Source organism: Adiantum capillus-veneris, chromosome 28, assembly GCF_014529385.1.
Source record: "Adiantum capillus-veneris isolate H3 chromosome 28, ASM1452938v2, whole genome shotgun sequence".
Lineage (NCBI taxonomy): Eukaryota > Viridiplantae > Streptophyta > Polypodiopsida > Polypodiales > Pteridaceae > Adiantum > Adiantum capillus-veneris.
In genome coordinates, this window is record NC_140958.1 from 52,973,063 (window position 1) to 52,991,916 (window position 18,854).

The following is an 18,854-nucleotide window of genomic DNA, read 5'->3' on the forward strand; positions in this document are numbered from 1 at the left end:
TTTGCGTGGTCTGCAACGCAAGGACTTTTTCCATGTTTTCTTCCTTTGATGCCTCATGCATCAATGCACCCCTTCTAAGATTTCTCCTCATACCGTGAGTTCTACCATACTAATGTTTCACCTTGATTTGATTCTTATCTACCTAATGGTTTGAAAGCAATACCTAGAGAAGCATGTTCATCTTTGCTCTTGCCTTGGCACATGGTTTCTCAATTGCATACACCTATTTTGACATGTTCCTATAAATTCTTGTCAATGGACTCAAGGGAGATGAATAATACTTGCACTATGGGCTACTTGCTCTTGGGGAGATGGTGTGGTCTACTAGCTCTCCCTCCCTCAGCAGGACTCTCTATGCTTTGATGGGTAGCCTATGTTGCCTTCATTCTCTACCAAGAAAGTTGGACTATGTTGCTTGATCCCCAGGTTTCTTTGATTAATCATGCTACCAATTTGTCATCTCTAACCAATCCCTTCAAGATGCTTCTTGGCATGATGCTCACCTATTGTTCTATCAAACCAAGTACTCACCTAGTTGCTTATCGAACTTTGTATTTATTACTTGAGGGGGTGGGTAGTTGCACTTTCTAAATACCTTGCTGATGAAGAAGTTGTTGTCATCTCAGACCCTTTCTTCTCTCTATACAAAGGTGAGGGATCTCCGTCCCTCACTTAGCCTCTAGATTGTTCTTGTCTTGTTTTCAAGTAAGAGAGTGCGAGTGTGAGAGATTAAGTGCCTTGAAAAACTCTTCTACTAATTTATTCTAGAATTTGAGCAATGTCCCCTTGTTAACACATGGAGATTGTTAAGGGTGCTACTCCGTCATTAGTACCACACAATTTCTTATTGTTTAAATGTGGCTTTCATTTTATTTTTACATTGACAGTTATTTGATTTTTTGCCATTGAATATTTGGGTTTAGCTTAAGCTTAATATATGGTGATTGACTCCCTTTATTCCCTTGAAAGAGTTGCATAAAGTGGTTTTCTCTGCTATTTTAGGTTATGGTAGCATATGGCACAATAGATACTTGTTTGGTTAAAAGGGTCTAGCTTGGATTCCGACGAAGCGCTTGACTCCTTCATACTTTTATGATGATATGAAAATTCTCCATAAAAGTCATATAGTTGAGCTCTAAAACAAACTCATTATTAAGTTGCTTGGCTCCCACATAATGGCTTGTTAGTTGCTATCTACTCTAGTTGAGGATGTATTGGATACGTTCATGTGAAATTTTTATGGCTTACGTAGGATAATTGATAGTTAGGTGCCCAAGCCTTGTTAGTCCTTACCTAATTTTGTGTTCACTAACTTACCCACTCTGGCTTGTCTTCACTACTACCAGACACTTGTGTATAAATTTGGAAGCTTTTGTAACACGATGATATTGGGTCTTGGATTTCTTAGCTCCAATTTGGAGGTAAGCCTTAAAAGGGATTGCCTTGCTAGGGTTATCCTCTAATGTGCATTTCATATAGTTACTCCTTCATGGCTTATAGGTGCCTTTTTTTAACTGATTATAGCTAACCATGTATATACCTAGTTGCTTCTCTAGCTCCGTAATAATTACTTGATGGGACCGATGGCTAGATATGCTCCTTACCTTGTTGGCTACGTACCTTGATTGGATCTGCATAGATGGGATACTAATGTGACCTACAGTTTTCCTAATGTTTCATAAGGCTTCTCTTCCTTCTGATGATTCAAAACTATTGAACTGCTAATGTTTTAACCTACCTTTGCTTGTACTCTTGCGGCCTTGCATCTTAAACCATTAACTTGTATGCTTACACTTTTGACTGATCGAAAGGAACAATTGCTAGACGAAGTCTTAGATATATATAGCTTTGATAATTTTACACTAATGCTACATATTGATGTGTTTGTAAAACAGAGCTTTGTTTATTTTACCACTCACTCATGCAGATGCACACCCGATTCTTCAATTGTCTCATGGCTCTTCATTCATTCTTGGGTCTAATACCCTTTCTTTACTTTTACTATTTTGAAAATGAGAGATACTTGATGAGTATTGAATGTCCCTCCTGCTCTAACTTTCCTCTTTGTGCTTGGAAAAAAGTAACATCATGCTGCCTTTGTTGCATTGAAATGGCAAATATGGCTCTTCTTCTGTCCTTCCTAATCCTATTTTACTGTATTCTTCTTCCTCTTATAATCAGTAGATCTTGATCTAAACGTGAAGCTCATATTTGATTGTTGGGCCATGCTGCATGCCACTAATTGAAGCACCGGTTAGAAATGTATTGCTATTGGTCACTCTATTGAAATACACCAACTGATTCTTCTTGAGATTTGAAAGCATCTCATAGAATTTTCATGAAATCTTTAGGGTTTACTCGATAAGTCTCTAATACAGATGCTTCGGAACACCATATTGCAAATAGTAAAGCTATTTGACATCATTTTTTTAAATGAACATTGCTGATCATGTTTCAAAATACATGCCTAATACTAATGTAGAGTGCATAGAAAAAGTAAAGGAGTGATAGAATGTTGCATCACTTTCACTCCATGATGAAAGTAGGTCTCTTATTATTATCTTGATACTACTCTATAAATGTGGAATGATGGCTTGAGATATTGACTTAGAAGAAAAAACCTTAGAATATTTATTTAAAAAAACTACATTACAAGTACTGTCCTCTTAGTGGGGCTTTTCAAAAAAAAAAAAAAACTTGAATTTTTCAAACATAAAATTTTGGATACTAGAAAAAAGAAATAAACAAGGACTTTAAAGAAGAAGTGGTGGTATAGATGGATGAACTACTTCAACTAGTATGAATAGACAAAAACTTTATAAGGGATGAAGGCCACTTGATTGCCTCTTCAAATTGACTAGAAACTACTCTGAAAACATGAAAGGAGGCCTTTTGTCTATTGGCTCATAGAACTTCTTAAAGGAAGAAACTGGAGATTAACAATGACTTGCTTCTTTACTTCTTATGATGGTAGCTAATCTAATACTCTTTAAGTACGACATCAATCACAACTGGTAGGTTCTTTGACACCTTTCAAACATATCCAAAGCTAACGAATCTATTGTTTTGTTTACATGGATGCAAGTGAGAATTCAATCTTTGCCTAAAGAGGATAAGGTTTGTTGTTGTCCCCAACCTGAAGATGACAATATGTTTCATTTATAGATTACTTTTTTCTCTTGAAAATTGGAATCATGCCTCATTCTAATCATTTTGTATAAGATCCAAAAATTGAAAAACTATTATATCTATCATCTTCTTAATATTTAAAAGGAGTTGTCTTTTGAACAAAGTGTTCTTTTGTGTATAAATACTATCTTTAAAACAAACATTTTCACACGCACACACAGCCAATTCTCTTTAAGACATGAGACACAACAAGAAAAACTACAAAACTGAAGTAGCACACAAACTAAGCACAAACTGCAGTCCATGCAAAGGACAAATGGGCTTCGAATCACAAGATAGTCATATATTGTCCATATTACATGATCCACAGCACAAGTGACTGCTGCTTGTTGATGGAGCTTGGGTGATTAATGAGAGTAGCACTCATGGATGGGTGTGTGTGTGTGTGTGTGTGTGTGCGTGTGTGTGTGTGTGTGTGTGTGTGTGTGTAAGCAGAGAGGAAAACTCAATGTAGACTCAAAGAAAACATTAGATTATGCATTAGAAGAGAGAGGTTACAAGCCTCTTATATATGCGTACAAAGAGGGTGACATCATGGGTACATCATGGAGTAAAACCTCGCCATATACATCATCATCCTAGGTGGAAAACGACAAATGGTTTATGCCACATCGATTGTGACTCGATCGAGAAGCGCACACCACTAGTTGGTGCATAGAACAAAGACCAAGCCCAAACTTGTCACCATAGTCACATGGAACAACAAAACGGAAACAAGATTGGCAAGGTCATTTAAGATGGAAACAGCTTGCTCTTTGCAAGGAACAGATTAGAAATGGCTTCTTGCAGTTATGTTTTGCATGTATCCTTCATAAATTTGCCAAAAAACAGCACAAAAGAAACAAGAACCGGTGACTTCGGAAACGGAGTTTCCAATCCGCTGATAGGCCCCACGACAGAATTCCCTTGTGACTATGCTTGTCACCAAAACATGCTCTAAGTTAACCTATCATCAAGGGGAAGCCTTTCTGCTACGTTTCTTCCCTTTCCCAACTGCTTCAGACCCAACATTGACCCTTCTAATCTTTCCTCCAAAGCTCTTAGATGCCATGCTTTTGTTTTGAGATATCATTACAGCTCTGACAAAGTGCTGTAGCCGCCACAACGTAGAGGCATCCTGATGTTACATACAAACTTATCAGTACAAAAACTACCTACCTACCTGCAACAAATTCAGTGCATGTTAACTACCCAGGTAAACTGCACTAAAGAGAGAACCTGAGCATCGATGTCAACTTCCACCTCTTCACCACTCGCTTTAAAGTCTGGATTTTTCTGTGCTATGAGCTGAATAGCCTTGTGGAGATCTTCTGGAGATAGGTGGCTCAAACTCTGTCCTAGTTGTCTCTTCTCTTCAGTTGTCATCATCCTTCAGAATAATGCCACAATTGAGGGTTACAAACTTCAAATTTTGCATTGTACTACACAAAACATTTGAAAAGCTACCTGCATTGAGGTGCCACTTCTTGTCTCAAGACTTCCAGTTGTGTATTCAACTCATCCAACTGCATACATTAATGTGTCTAAGATTAGGCCCCACCAAATACTGCAGTTCAACATTCAAACATACGACTTGCAATTGGCTTCTCTTGAGTGTACCTGGTGATTCAGATCACTTGCATGCTTTTCCAAAGCTGCTTCTTCTGCCATTTGAAGGCTCTCCAGGTCTCTTATGTGAGCCTCTTTCTCTTCTTGTCGTCTTTTAGCATCCTGAAGAATAAAACCACAATTTGAAGCACCTACACCATCTGAAAAAACCACCCCCCCCCCGGCCAATGGGGCTAAAGAAAACAGCTCCCTCCTTGCAAGTATCAGAGATAGAAAACAAAGCTCGCACCAATACATTACATGGATCTGACAATAATGCCTTCTTATTCAAGAGGCTCTCAATTCTGATAGCTATATGCTACGAATGCATTGCTATTCCACACACAGATACATGAATAGCTTTACCTCTTCACAATAAGCCACCTCTATCCTTGCAAGTATCGGAGATGGGAAAACAACACTCGTAAACCAATCCATCAGATTGATCTAACGATACTTCCTTTTTAATCAATATGCTCCCAGTTCTGACAGATATATGCTATGGTTTTATGTGTCTTAATGTTGCCAAAATTCCCCTGCCATTCCACACACATGTGAATAGTTTTTCACAGTGACCTTTGGGCTCCAGTGAAGTCTTACAAAAACCACACAAAAAAAGCCACCTCCCTCCTTGTGAGTATTGGAGGTGCTAAAATAACACTGGCGATCCTATACATCTGATGGATCTAATGCTACTTCCTTTTTATTCCGCACGCCCTGATTGCTATATGCTATAAATGCATTGGTTTCATGTGCCTTGGAAATCTTCCCTTGCCATTCAACACACATGTGTGAATTGCTTAGCTCTTCACGACGACCTTGGGCTCCTCCTTGCAAGTATTGGACATGGAAAAATAACACTGGTGAACCAATACATCTGAGGATCTAACGCTAATGCCTTTTTATTCAACACGCTGTCAATTCTGACAGCTATATGCTACGAATGCATTGGTTTCATGTGACTTAATAAATCCCTTTGCCACTCCACACACACACATGAATTGCTTTACCTCTTCAATGACCTTGGGCTCCAATGACTTCCATTTGTCCTCAAACTTCTCTGAAAGTGTTTTGGCCATGACATGCACATCTGTACCTTCCTGATTGTAGGTCATGGCATTGCTAAAGACCAGCCGTACATCATCACAGATCTCTTGCACATGCCTGTAGCCGGTCCCATCCTTCGCTTCCATTCGATTCCGTATAGTTCCCAAGTCCATTGGCTTCTTTATAACCTGGTCACACAATGCAAACAAGCAATCTTAATTTGTGCAAGTGATTTTTCAAGACTTTCTGAACAGCAAGGCTGTCGTTATCATAAACACTCTTTTAGAGATGAGTTATAAACTTTTTGATCCAAGAGACAAGCCAGAGACCTTAACATATCCAACCTCCGGGCATGCACTTTTTAACAACGTTGTAGTACAAGGTTGAGCCACTGAAAACTTGTCAAAAATTTTAATTCTTGAACTGATGTATGCAGTCATGCAAACAAAATCAGACATTGATTAGATGAGATCCTTGTTCAAACTTCACATGAGTACACACAACTACAATAGATTTTAGAAATTCACAAATACAAGGTTGAGCCAATGAAAACTGTCAAAAATTTTAATTCTTCAACCAGTGTATGCAGTCATGAAAACAAAATCAGATATTGATTAGATAAGATACTCGTTCACATGAATACACACTATTACAATAGATTTTAGACATTCACAAATACATACGAATTTTATAAGAAAACATAAAACAGGATTCTGACACACATCGGTAAGTCAGCTGACAAGGAGGTAAAACAAAACACCACCATGAACTTACTGAAAATAGCAAACTTGAACAGAAAGTGTCACGAGAAGAGACACACTAGGATGAAATTCCTCACTCAAATGCACTGGCCCCTAGCTTGAGGCTGTCATGTGTGCTGCGTATGTACTAAATAGGTGTCCCACCCAAGCATTGCAGTCTATCAATCCTTGTGAGGCTTAGCATTGCAAGAAGCATCCATTGGTCATTTGTGTGTATTCGGTTGTAACACTTTGGAACCAGAATATGAATTCCTAATAAATTTTGAAATCAAATACAAAAATTTAACTGCAAACTCGGCTCTGTGTTTTGACTTCTTTTGCATAACCGAGAGCAGAAGAGAGAGAAGTGAAGCATTTGACAAATGAGAGCGTGAGAGAGGGTGTCCTCATCCTCTTCCCGCCTTGCTCTTCCCCTTTGCTTCAACGCTTACCTTCTCCTTCGTCTTCCAGTGCTCCTCTTGCTCATTCTTCTTTGCTTGCCTGATACTGCTTATTAAAATCCCTCTTCTATTGCTTTCAACTGCTCGTAACCACCTTCTCCTGCTGCTTAAAACCTCTCCAAGACTGGAAAACTCCCCCCCTAGAGAGAGAGAGAGAGAGAGAGAGAGAGAGAGAGAGAGAGAGAGAGAGAGATTTCCTCCTGAGAGAGACCATACCCCCTTCTTCTCTTGTTGCTTCTTCTTGCCAAAGCTCCCGCAAAAACTTGCCCTTAAAACTTCTTCAAGACTCCCCTATTTATCAACCATTCAAGGAAAAGGAGAATTTTCCACAACCTTCTTGCTCTCGCCAGTTACGTAAATTCAGTCTGTCCATCCTTCATGCAAGTGACATAATCTGTAAGGTGCAGCGGAAGTGAATGTTGAACTTTGCTCAAGATGAGTGCTCCGAACTGTGCTCAAGGGTGGGTTCCTTTTACTTACGGAAGGCTTGCGTTCCTTTAGTGAGAGAGTGCAAATGATCACAAACAAAGTGAATGACACTGTGAATGAAGGTGCTTAGACTGAGAGATAGAGAGAGAAGAATACCACACCAGAATGTTGTCAAACCCTCCTCCAAGGGCCCCACTCTCTATGGCGGAGAGGTCTATGCTATTGATTGCACAAATCTCGTACAATAGTCTAGATGCAATGGACTTGCCGACGATGTCGACGACAATCGTGACGACGACGAGGACGGGTTGAAATCTGAAAACACTAGGGGCTGAAATCTACAAATCTGCTATCTGCTGAATTCTGACACTGTGTCGGCGAGGACGGCGATGATGACGACAATGCCCTGAAAACGCAGATGCTGAAATCTGCGAACAGCGGGCTGAAACTGAAAACGTTGGCTGATCTGACCATGCGGCGAGGATCTGCTGCGGGAAGGTGAGATCTGCAAGGTTAGGGGCTGTACCTGCGGAGTCTAAGTGCTGAAAACTGAAAACGCTGAGGCAAAAGGCTGATCTAACGCCGGCAACTGCAAAACGCTACTCTATCTGCAAGCTGTAAAAAATGCCAGGAAGTCTGTAGCCAAAACGCCAAGACTGATCTGGTATCTGCTAACGCCGGGGCTGATCTGATGCTGTTGAAAACGCTAGGGCAATCTGCTGATGAAAAACGCCAGTTGGTCTTGTTGGCTGAAAAACACTAGGTTATCCTGCCGGTCTTGCTGAGAAGGTGCACTGCAGGTGTAGGTACTTCTTCTGCCTCGGCCCTCTTCTGCCAGAAAGTGCTAGCGCTAGGTTTCTTTTATAGAACTTAGCAAAGTTGCCCTACCTAGTTTCCCAACTAAGTCACTTATTAATAATAAGTAAATGGATAAAATATGGAAAATGGGTTCTGTGCACTGTTAAATGCTCATGATGGATACTGACTGTAATGCTGATGATCATGTTGTGTGCAACCAGAGGATATGCAACTAATCTAAGTGCCTGGACATGCACGACCTGCGCACAGGCTCACAAAGGTGCCAGAACACTTCCTAAGCTTACCTAAACCCTAGACCTAAAGTAGCTTGTCCACATGCACATAGGGTTAGATGTGCACGTGACATCCGCTCCTTTTTAAAGTGAGGTATTGGTACCGAACTGTATGGCATCGAGGGAGATCGCCAACAACGTCTGGAATCCTAGGAAGGACTCTTCTCGGGTCCACTCTGATGCGTGGGTCATGCGATACTTGAACTTCATAAAGGTCTGCAATGCTTGCTTCTTTGGGCCCCGCCGAAAGCGACACAAAGGGATCTGTAGAGCGGCTTCAATGCTCCAACTTCGGCTATGGACGTAGATCCACCTTCTTCAAGAATCTCCGAAGAGGAAAATTCCTGAAACCACTTCCAACATAAAAACATGAACATACCCATTCCATGTAGAGTGACTGGAAAAATACTATGGAGGTGAACAAAGTGGCGGAGTGGTAAACTGTTTACCAAATACACGCAAAAAATGGGTTGATTGAACTTGACTTTTTGATCTAAGTCTATTAACTGTGGCAAATCACAACGGAAATGCCGATGCTTGATTGACAATCTTTCTTGTGCTCTTTCTAAAACTGTGTCATGCCAAGGAAGAGACATGGAATGTGAATTCCTTGAATGCAAACTTTCTTTCTTTTCTTGAGAGATCCGCATACATCCGTGCTCATTCATAAGTGAATCATGTGCTTCGTACAATACGGCATGCCTATGAAAAGGGAACACGTAAAGACGGTGACAAAAATACAAGAAACCGTCACGAATGAAACACTCGAACAATGTGTGCTGACTAATCATGCGAACACACAATACTTCCTGAGTGGATTCCTTGAACCTCGGCTCGAGAGCCAAGATCGGTTCTTCGTGATTAATCGTATCTGCAATGAGGTTAGCTTCACTAGAAAAGCATCAACTAAACCATCATCCTTGTGAACAATCACATCTTTATCATGCAAATCATCATCCTTGTGAATAATCACATCTGTATCAAGCAAAACATGCGAGAGTCTCCTTCTTTTTCTTTTCAAGCTTCTCTTGCACATTAGAAATGAGAGGTGAAGAATGAACAACTTCCTCTCCACGAATGACAATGGGAGAGTCACTGTTAGCATTGAAAGTGAGAGTATTGTCCGCCCAATCAATGAGAGGGTTATGCTCACGAAACCATCGAATGCCTAGAATCATATCACATCCTAAAAGAGGAGACACTACAAATTTTCTGGGGAAGGACGCTTGTTGAACAGTGAATAACACATCAAGGCACTCTCGTGTAATGAGAGAGTCCATACAGAGAGCGAAGCACGACACCTCGAAAGGAGATGTCTTGCGAACCTCCAGTGGGCTCTTTCGACAAGAGAGTCACCAATCACATCACCACTCTTTGTGGCATGGTAACGGAGTAGGTAAGCAAGCTTTGCCCTATTAGAACTGTCCTCGCGAGTTCCCAGCTTTATATTCCTTCCAAGGCCTCAAAGTATCGAGGCTTCCTTTGAGAGAACAGCGGGAACCCTCGCTATGATGTGGCAGTACGCCTCCTGAACCTGCAAAAAATCTTGCGGTATGCGCCCCTGTCTGCTCAACTATTTTCGTTTCTTTGGCCTCGACCCTCTCCCTCTGTAGTGGCCGTTGCCTTCCCTATCCAATTCTCTTGCGCTGTGCTGCTTCGCTTTTTTCTTCTCATTGGCCGTTTTTTTTTCCCTGTTAAAATTAGCCTCTTCAATTAACTCCCCTTTTTTTTTCTATGGACGGCCAACCCTCTTATGAGCGGCCACTTCGTTTTGGTAGCCAATGTCTTATGGGCGACCATTGCTTGGCCAACCCTTTTAAAGTACATCATAATTGGCTTACATATCAACCAAAGCATTGCTATGAACTCTATTCGGCATACATATCTCCAAAGGCATCTTTGGCATAGGGAATAAAACCAATCCAAAGCTTCTCTGCCACTACCATGTTGGACATATTCCGCAATCTTTGCACTCCAAGAGAAAACACTCCGAACAAGAAGCTCCTCAATCACCTTTGTGCTCTCTAAAGTACACCATATTTCTCATACATATCGACCAAAACATTACCAAGCACAACACCCAAGGCCCCCTTGCCACTTCTATGTTGGACATTCCTACAATCTTTGCACTCGAAAAGACACCATTCCGAAAATGAAGCTCCTCAAGAACCTTCCATACTTTCTAAAATGCATCACATTTGGCATACTTATCGACCAAAGTATCCTTAAAAACTTGATGTGCTTTCTGAAGTGCACCATATTTGGTATACATATTGACCAGGCACCCATTTGATTACATATCCCACAATCAAAGTTCCCCAAGTGACAATATTCTGGAAAGTAAACTCTTCGAGCAACACATTTGGTGTACATACACATCAAGTTTGCAAAGCATTGTTAAATTTGACATGCCAAGGTAACAACAAGTGCCACTAATCCGTCTGAGGAATGATAATGCTCAAAACCCTGTATCCTATCTGAGTTTCTCCTTATGGACGCAAAGCGCCATGACAACGGCTTTTGTGTCAAAGAATGAGGCCTTGGGCACTCTTTTGAAGTTACATGGACCTAAAAAACAATGCCCCGGGAGGTTGTTACCAGGGAATGAGCTCATTGCTGCTACTCTCACCCCAACTCCCTCTCGCCATCGCTGCACACACCCCCCCCCCCCCCTTTCACCCCTCCTCCGCTGCGCGTAACTTGCGTGCTGCACCAGCCTGCTGCTCGCCGCTTCCCTCAGCCAATTTCCCCCCCTCGCCCTCGCTGCCCTTGCATCCAAGCAGCTAGAGCTCATTTTCGGCAGTGGCACCATGGATTCGATCCGGCTACCGATGTTCTAGTCGAGGGGGCAGACCTTCCATCTCAGTCTACTCCCTAGGCCTGAGGAAAGAGTACTCCCGCTCCTTTCCAGAATTGGTTCAGAGATTGGGACTGCCTTGAAGACACCTCGCACGACAGCCTCTGTAGCTGCCAAGGTAGCTGACATACCTACAAACGCATTCTGATCCGAGACACCCACACCCTCCCGAAGGTCGTTTTACTACCTAGGGTGAGTGGTGGTTGGCTCCACCACAGTGTGGAGTATTCGGGCCTCCCGAATCAGTGCGACAAATGGGACATCTAGCGAAGGCCTGTCCACAGAGGAGGCCCCGACCTTCAGCACAAACCCAGACCCAGCCTCCTACCATCTCACCATCTCATCCCTGGAGTCCAATTTTGCGATCTCATATTGTACATATTCTCTTTTCCAAAGATGTCGAATTTCATAATTGTCAATGGTTTTCCTTCTGGAAAAAGATTTGTTCCTGACTTTCAAGAACAAGGATTTCTTAGATTAAAAGTATAGATGTTACTGATCCTTGAGGGAGATGAGATTTTTGGTATTGTTCTTGGTAATTATGAATGCCCGTCTCAATCTCTTCATATAGATGAAGATAATCCTCCTTATATGTTGAAGGAGCTATCTTCGATAAATGATAGATCGACTTCAACAACTGTGTTCAATGTGATAAAGCCACTCATTGGTATATTCTTTCTGCTCTTCAAGAATCTCTAATACTTGATGTCTGTAATTTTTCCAACATCAGAAGCTATATGTGTCACAAATTGATGACGTGGCTAGCCCCGGACACACACACACACCCTGCGGATAATTGCACGGAAAATGCACCGCAGATTGCAATGATAATCTGACACGTGGCAACTCGAAATTTACGGCGCAGATTGCGCTGGCAGTGCTGACGTAGCATTCTGTACAGAATCAGCGGAAATTACGATGGCAGATTTTTACGGCAGCTTTTGGCACAGTTGCTTTTGAGATTGTAAGCTTTTGAGTTTCGAGATTTTGGGGCATCCCTTATTTAATAAATAAGTGGGCAAGGCCTCACTTCTTAGAGCATCTGGATGCAGAGTCTAAGAGTGAGCGCCGACCTACTCTCTTGTACTTTGAACACAGATTGATATGAAAAGAAATACTGAAAGGGGCGCCAGTCTTTGGGGCCAATACCTCTAGGCATGGAACTACGCCGGGCCGTGTCAATTTTGTGAATCTTTGTTGTGTCGCAATAGAATCTTGACTTGGGCTGTCCAAGTTTGTTACATTGGTATCAGAGTGCGGCCGATTTCTCTTCTACCGGGAAACCCGATCCTTTTTTCGCGGCACTTATGGATTTTACAAGAAACAGTCGACTTCTTCTGCATCTACGAATGCGAGAGGAGATCACGAAGAAGATTCTCATGAGCAATCAGAGGAAGAGTACGGCCCACCTCGGCCTTCTCAGTTCGAGATTGAAGAGATGGAACGTCGACAATTGGTTGACGAGGCAACAAAGCAGATGATTAAAATTGTGAAGGATCCCAAATTTGCAAAATTTTTGTCGCCGCAATCCATCGCAGAAGTACACATCAAGTGGCAGAAGGCCACAAAACCACCCATCAACCGGCAATCAAGAAACCTCCTTCTCCGAGGATGTTTACAGAACAAGAATTACAAAAGGTGGTTCAATAGCCGGCTTTTGGACACAAACAACAAATCCAAAAAGCACGATAAAAAGCAAAGAAAGAGACTGACTTCCCGGGTTATTTGGGTCATCAACCTTCTTTTGCATCGGCAAGAAAGCAGAAGAAGAGTGTACGATTTCAAGGACTACCCAGTTCATCATCTTCTTCTTCTTCTTCTTCTTCTTCTTCTAAAAGTTCTTCTAGCTCTTCTGATTCGAGCGAAGAAGACAGAAAATGCAAAAAGCGAAGCAAAAAGCAAAGCTTCGAAAACGGCAAAAAAAAGGCAAGAAGCCTAGATTTCGCCCCCAGTTTTGACAGTTCTACAGAAGAGTCATCCTCAAATAGTTCGAACTCCGATGATCACATGTTTTATGCAAAGAAGAAGCATTTTACAAAGCCAACCAATATGACTTCCTCGAAGATAAAAGCAAGAAGGTAAAAGAATTCAAAGAAGGTGGACACTCAATTAAGTTTGACTCTTTTTTTGGATTCCGAGATGCTCTGAGGGCTTTGACCTTCATTCAACAGTTTGACATAGCTTTCTCTGGAGGGTATTACTCAAAGCACTCCAAGATTAGGAGGCCTACATCTTTCTTCAAGGGAAATGCTCGAACATGGTGGTCCACCCTTCTTCTAAGAAAGGAAGCTCCAATTAGATGGTTGAAATTCAAAAGGCTTTTTATTTCTTCTTGGTTGACTCGGGAGTACGAACGGATATATGAACTGCTTGGAATCATCTTCGAATGACCAAGGGAGATGCTCTAGAAGCTTATTGCGAGAGATTTTAGAACTCTTTTCTACCAGCTTCTTCATTTAAGAAGGTCTCGTTTAAAGAACAAATTGAGCGGTTTTGCTGCGGACTTCCTACAGAGATCCGAGACTACTGCTTGGAACAAAAGTCAAATTCTATTCAAGAATTGATGGGTCATGCGAAACGGGGTTTTGCGATACATTCGGGCGATTTGACTTACCCCACTGATGAGATCTTGACTCAAAGAACCCAACAAACTTCTAACAATGCAAGTAGAAAGAGAAAGAGTTCCCAAGAAAAGGATTCACGACCCCAGCTCACTCTTCGAGAGAGGGCCAACTACATCAAAGAGGGGAAGTGTTTGGATGCGGGGAACATGGGCACGTCTCCGCGAAGTGCCGTAAAAAGGCACAGCAAGAATGAATGAAGACAGGCCAGAGAGTTCGAGAGCAGCACAAGAACGTGGCAAAAAAGGCAAAATGCAAAAAGTAGGACTGGTTCCAAATTGCATGGGTACTGACCAAGCACGATTGATGAAAGTCAAGAACTTTGCGAGCTTGGGGCAAAGTGTAAAAGATCAAGAAGCCTGATTTTCTTTGATGGAGGAGCCAAGGAAGATAAACTTCATTTCACCTGAATTGGCGGCGCGGTTCGAGATTACACCCGATCGGATGGGACCACAAGCAGAGGCAATTCTAGCAGCACCCGGACGGGACATAGCCATTACACCTGTCATTGGCAAACTTCGGTTGCATTGTCAAGGGTATTTGGGGCACGAGGACTTTTACATAATGCCCTTGGAAGGTTGTGATGTCCTCCTTGGAGTCCCTTGCTACCATAAGAACAACGTCGTGGTCGATTATCGGGCAAAAAAAGCGACATTGGCAAATGAAAAGGGCCGAAAAATTGTACTTGATGGAAACTGAAGGGCGAGTATCCTTTTTGTATCGGCTTCCGCCGTTTCCAAATTAACGAAATCCAGTCTATTTGTTACTCGATCTATTTGAAAGAGTTAAATGATGAACACAGTATGAATATGTCTGAACTTGATAAAGAACGATAAGATTTTCTACACACTCATGCCGCTTGCTTTTTTGAGGCCCTGCCAAGCGAGTTGCCACCATCTTGTCCTGAGGATCATACTATTGATCTGATACCTGGAAGTACTCCACCGAACCGGCCACCTTACCTGTAAGGTGCAACGGAAGTGAATGTTGAACTTTGCTCAAGATGAGTGCTCCGAACTGTGCTCAAGGGTTGCTTTTACTTACGGAACGGAGAGCATTCCGTTCCTTTAGTGAGAGAGTGCAAATGATCACAACAAAGTGGTTGTAAGGTGCAGCGGAATGAATGTTGTATTTTCTCAAGATTAGTGATCATTATTGCTCAAGGTTCCTTTTTAGTTCTTAGGGAAAGAGAGCTTTCCGTCTATGGAGAGTGCTATGATCACGAACAAAGTGAGTGGATATTGTGCGTGCAAGTGAATGAGACTGAGAGAAGGAGAGAGAAGAGATACGACACCCAAGAGGTTGTAAAACCCTCCTCCGAAGGCCCCACTCTCGTCGACGAGAGTGGTCTACTTTGATTGCACAAAGGTGTACAATGCGTATGCAATGGACTGATGCAATGGGACTATGTCGATGACTACGACGACTCGATGGCTGAAATCTGTAGTCTTCTATCTGCTGTTTTTCAGGACTGTTTTGGTGGCTGAAAATGACTGTTTTGGCTGCGTTTTTATGGCTGAAAATGGGGGAGCATCTGCAACCAACTTGGGGGCTGATCTGCTACTGTGCATAAGGCTGAAAACGCTGTGGTCTGATGCAGATTAGGGCTGTAAACAAAAACGCTGGCTGAATCTATCTCTTGCCAAAAACGCCAGGCAGTTCTGGGTCAGAGAACCAAAAACACTGGGCCTTGGGGCTGAAATCGTTGAGGATTTGCAAGGGGTAGCTAGCGTTAGTAGAAGCCTGTTGCTGCTGTAGGTAAAGGGTAAAAACGCCAAGCACTGGATGATGATGGTGATGGCTTCTGGAGATGGAAACGCCAGGGATGAGGGAGAGGTATGGCGAGGGTCTACTGCGGGGGGGGGGGGGGGGGGGGGGGTACTGCTGAGAAGTTGCCTGTTGAGCGGGAAGCTCCTGCAGCCTCTTCTGCCAGAAGAAAGTGCTAACTTGGGTTTGCTTATATATTAACTTAGCAAAATTGCCCTACCTACTTTTGTTGGAAAGTCACTTAAAAATAATAAGTGAAAATAACCAAAAATAGGAAAATAGGCTAAATGCACAGGAAAATTCCCCTAACTGATGCTAATGGATTCTCATGGGAATTCCGATGATCATGTTGTGTGCAACCGGAGGATATGCATCTATGCTAAGTGACTGGGCATGCACAGTCTACGAATAGACTCACAAAAATGCCAGATCACTGCTAATCTAGACTTGACTGAACTGACTGAACCCTGCTGTGGTGTAGCTTGTCCACGGACACATAAGGTTGGGATGTGTCATGTGACATCCCCTCCTTTTCAAAGTGAGGTACTGGTACCGAACTGTATGGCGTCGAGGGAGATTGCCAATCTTGGAAGGGACTCTTCGCCGGCCCACTCCGATGTGTGGGTCGTGCAGTACTTGAACTTCATAAAGGTCTGCAACGCTTGCTTCTCTGGGCCGCACCGAAAGCGACTCAAAGTATTTGATAGCTCCTTCCTTACTTCAACTTCGTCTAGAGTCCTGCTTCTTTCGTCTTCAAGAATCTCCATGGCTGAAAATTCCTGAAACCATCTCCAACACAAAACCATGAACATACCCATTCCATGTAAAGTGAAGAAAAAAAATCTTTTCTTCTCTAAAGACTGTGTATGCAATGGAGATGAATATAGAGACGGAGTGACAACCCGTTCATCAAACACATGCAAATAATGCGCTCGAATCTTTTCTATTTGATCAAAATCAATCAACTGTGGCAAATCACAATGGAAATGCCCATGTTTGGTGCTCATACTTTCATGTGCTCTTTCAAAAACTGTGTCATGCCAAGGAAGAGACATGAAATGTGACTTCCTTACATATAACCTTTTCAGCTTTTCATGAACAATCCACATACATTCCTGCTCATCCATGAGAGAAACATGCTCAACATACAATATGTCATGCCTAGGAAAAGGGATCACATAATGATGCTGACTAAAATACAAGAAACCGTCACGAATGAAACACTCGAACAATGCGTGCGTATCAATCATGCGAACACATAATACTTCCTGTAATGGTTCTTTGGACCAAGGCTCGAGAGCCAAGATCGGATCTTCGTGATTGATCGAATCTACAACGAGGTTAGCTTCACTAGAAAAAGCATCAACTAACACATCATCATTGTGAACAATCACATCTGGTTCATGCAATTCATCATGCTTATCTTTATCATCCAAATCATTATGCAAATCATGGTCAATCAAATCATCATCATGCTTCCCATAATCATGCAAATCCTGTGTGTCATGCTGTGGAGAAAAAGAGACTGAGGGAGGCTCCTGATCCCGAATCCTTTCAACCTTGTCCTGCATATTAGCAATGAGAGATGGAGAAGGAGAAGTATCCACTCCATGAAAGACAGTAGGAGAATCACTTTTGGCATTGAGAGTTAAAGTGTTAGCCTCCCAATCAACGAGAGGGTTTATTTCACGAAACCATTTCATGCCTAAAATCATACCACATCCTGAGAGAGGAGAAACAACAAATCTTCTAGTGAAGGCAGTCTGTTGAATTGCAAACAACACATCAAGGCACTCCTTCGTGATGAGAGCGTCCATACCAAGACGAAAGCCAGAGACCTCGATAGAAGATCTCGGACTAACTTCGAGGCGGGCTCTCTCAACAAGAGAGGGGCTGATCACATCATGCATACTACCTGGGTCAAACAATATGACAAAACGGTGCCCCGACGTACGACCATAACATTTAATGAGAGAATCATCAATGGGAGGGTCCTGAGAAACTTTGGGCACACCCGTGTTATCATTCATTGCATTGACAGATGTAGTGGGTGCTGTGGGTTCTTTAGATTCATTCGATTCAAGCTTAGGACATGTTCTTTTTATGTGACCCTTAATGTGACAATGAAAACAACGACCTTCCTTAGAATAAGTGCTTTGTTCTTCCGAAGTGATGTAACCTCCTACAATTCCTTGTGCTACCTTTTCATCTGGAGTAAGCTTAGGTTTAGCAGTTGTGTTAGCCTTACCCTTAGATTCATTGGAAGAATTCTTTGATGAGATACTGTTGGAAGATTGGTTCGAAGAGTTATCATTCTTACCATTCTTACCGTTCTTACCGTTCTGAGAAGTCTGCGAGGTACTTGTGGAAGTCTTGTTCTCCTTAGGCTTTCCCTTATTGTGCTTCATCTCCTGTGCGAGAGCAATCGCTACCGCCTTGTTGAGATCGATTGGATCGAGTACCTCAACATCGTACTTGATATACTCGTCCAATCCAAAGAGAAAAGCCTCTTTGCGCTCTTCATCCGACATGCGTAGTTGGGTACCTAGCTGCAAAACATGATAAGACATGACCGGTATACCATTTTGCTTGAGAGCGCGCCAATCGTCCTTCAATCGTGCAAGGTACTGAGGTGGCATAAACCGCGCCTTGAGCTTGTCTTGGAAATCAGCCCAACTAAAAGAGAGGGGCGTGAAATCGTCGGCTGCCTCTAGGTGAGCGGCTAGCTGTGCCTCTTGCCATGCGTGGTACCAATTGATGGCATCATCGACAAGGTACATAGCTGCCGTCAAAACTTTGCTATTTCCTGTCTTCTTAGTTATCGCAAAATAAGCATTAAATTGATGCAACCAAGAATGAATAACTGTAGCATCCATCTTACCGTCATACATACTGAAAGTCAACTTTTCTGTAACTGGATGGTTGGAATCCGCGTCGTAGCTTGCGCCACTTGACAAACTCCCACGATCTTTGGGTGGTTCGGTCTTCGAGGCTAGGACTTGGGCAAGCAACTCTTGAGTGCGTAGCTCTCGTCGAGCTTCACGCTCGGCCTCCAAGGCTGCGGC

General features: G+C 42.5%; 1 protein-coding gene across 2 annotated transcripts in view; it reads right to left on the reverse strand.

Annotated features, from left to right (window-relative positions):
* Positions 1-3,642: 3,642 nt before the first annotated feature.
* The window catches only part of LOC147420458 (transcription factor GTE6-like), a 37,796-nt gene continuing 22,584 nt past the window's right edge, over positions 3,643-18,854 (reverse strand). For both annotated transcript variants that reach the window (XM_086504453.1, XM_086504454.1), the window contains exons 4-8: positions 5,787-6,011; positions 4,789-4,899; positions 4,636-4,694; positions 4,408-4,558; positions 3,643-4,306 (exon numbers count right to left, since the gene is read on the reverse strand). In XM_086504453.1, coding sequence (XP_086360579.1) covers positions 4,142-4,306; positions 4,408-4,558; positions 4,636-4,694; positions 4,789-4,899; positions 5,787-6,011 — 711 coding nt within the window. In that variant the 3' untranslated portion in view covers positions 3,643-4,141. The remainder of the gene's footprint in view (positions 4,307-4,407; positions 4,559-4,635; positions 4,695-4,788; positions 4,900-5,786; positions 6,012-18,854) is intronic.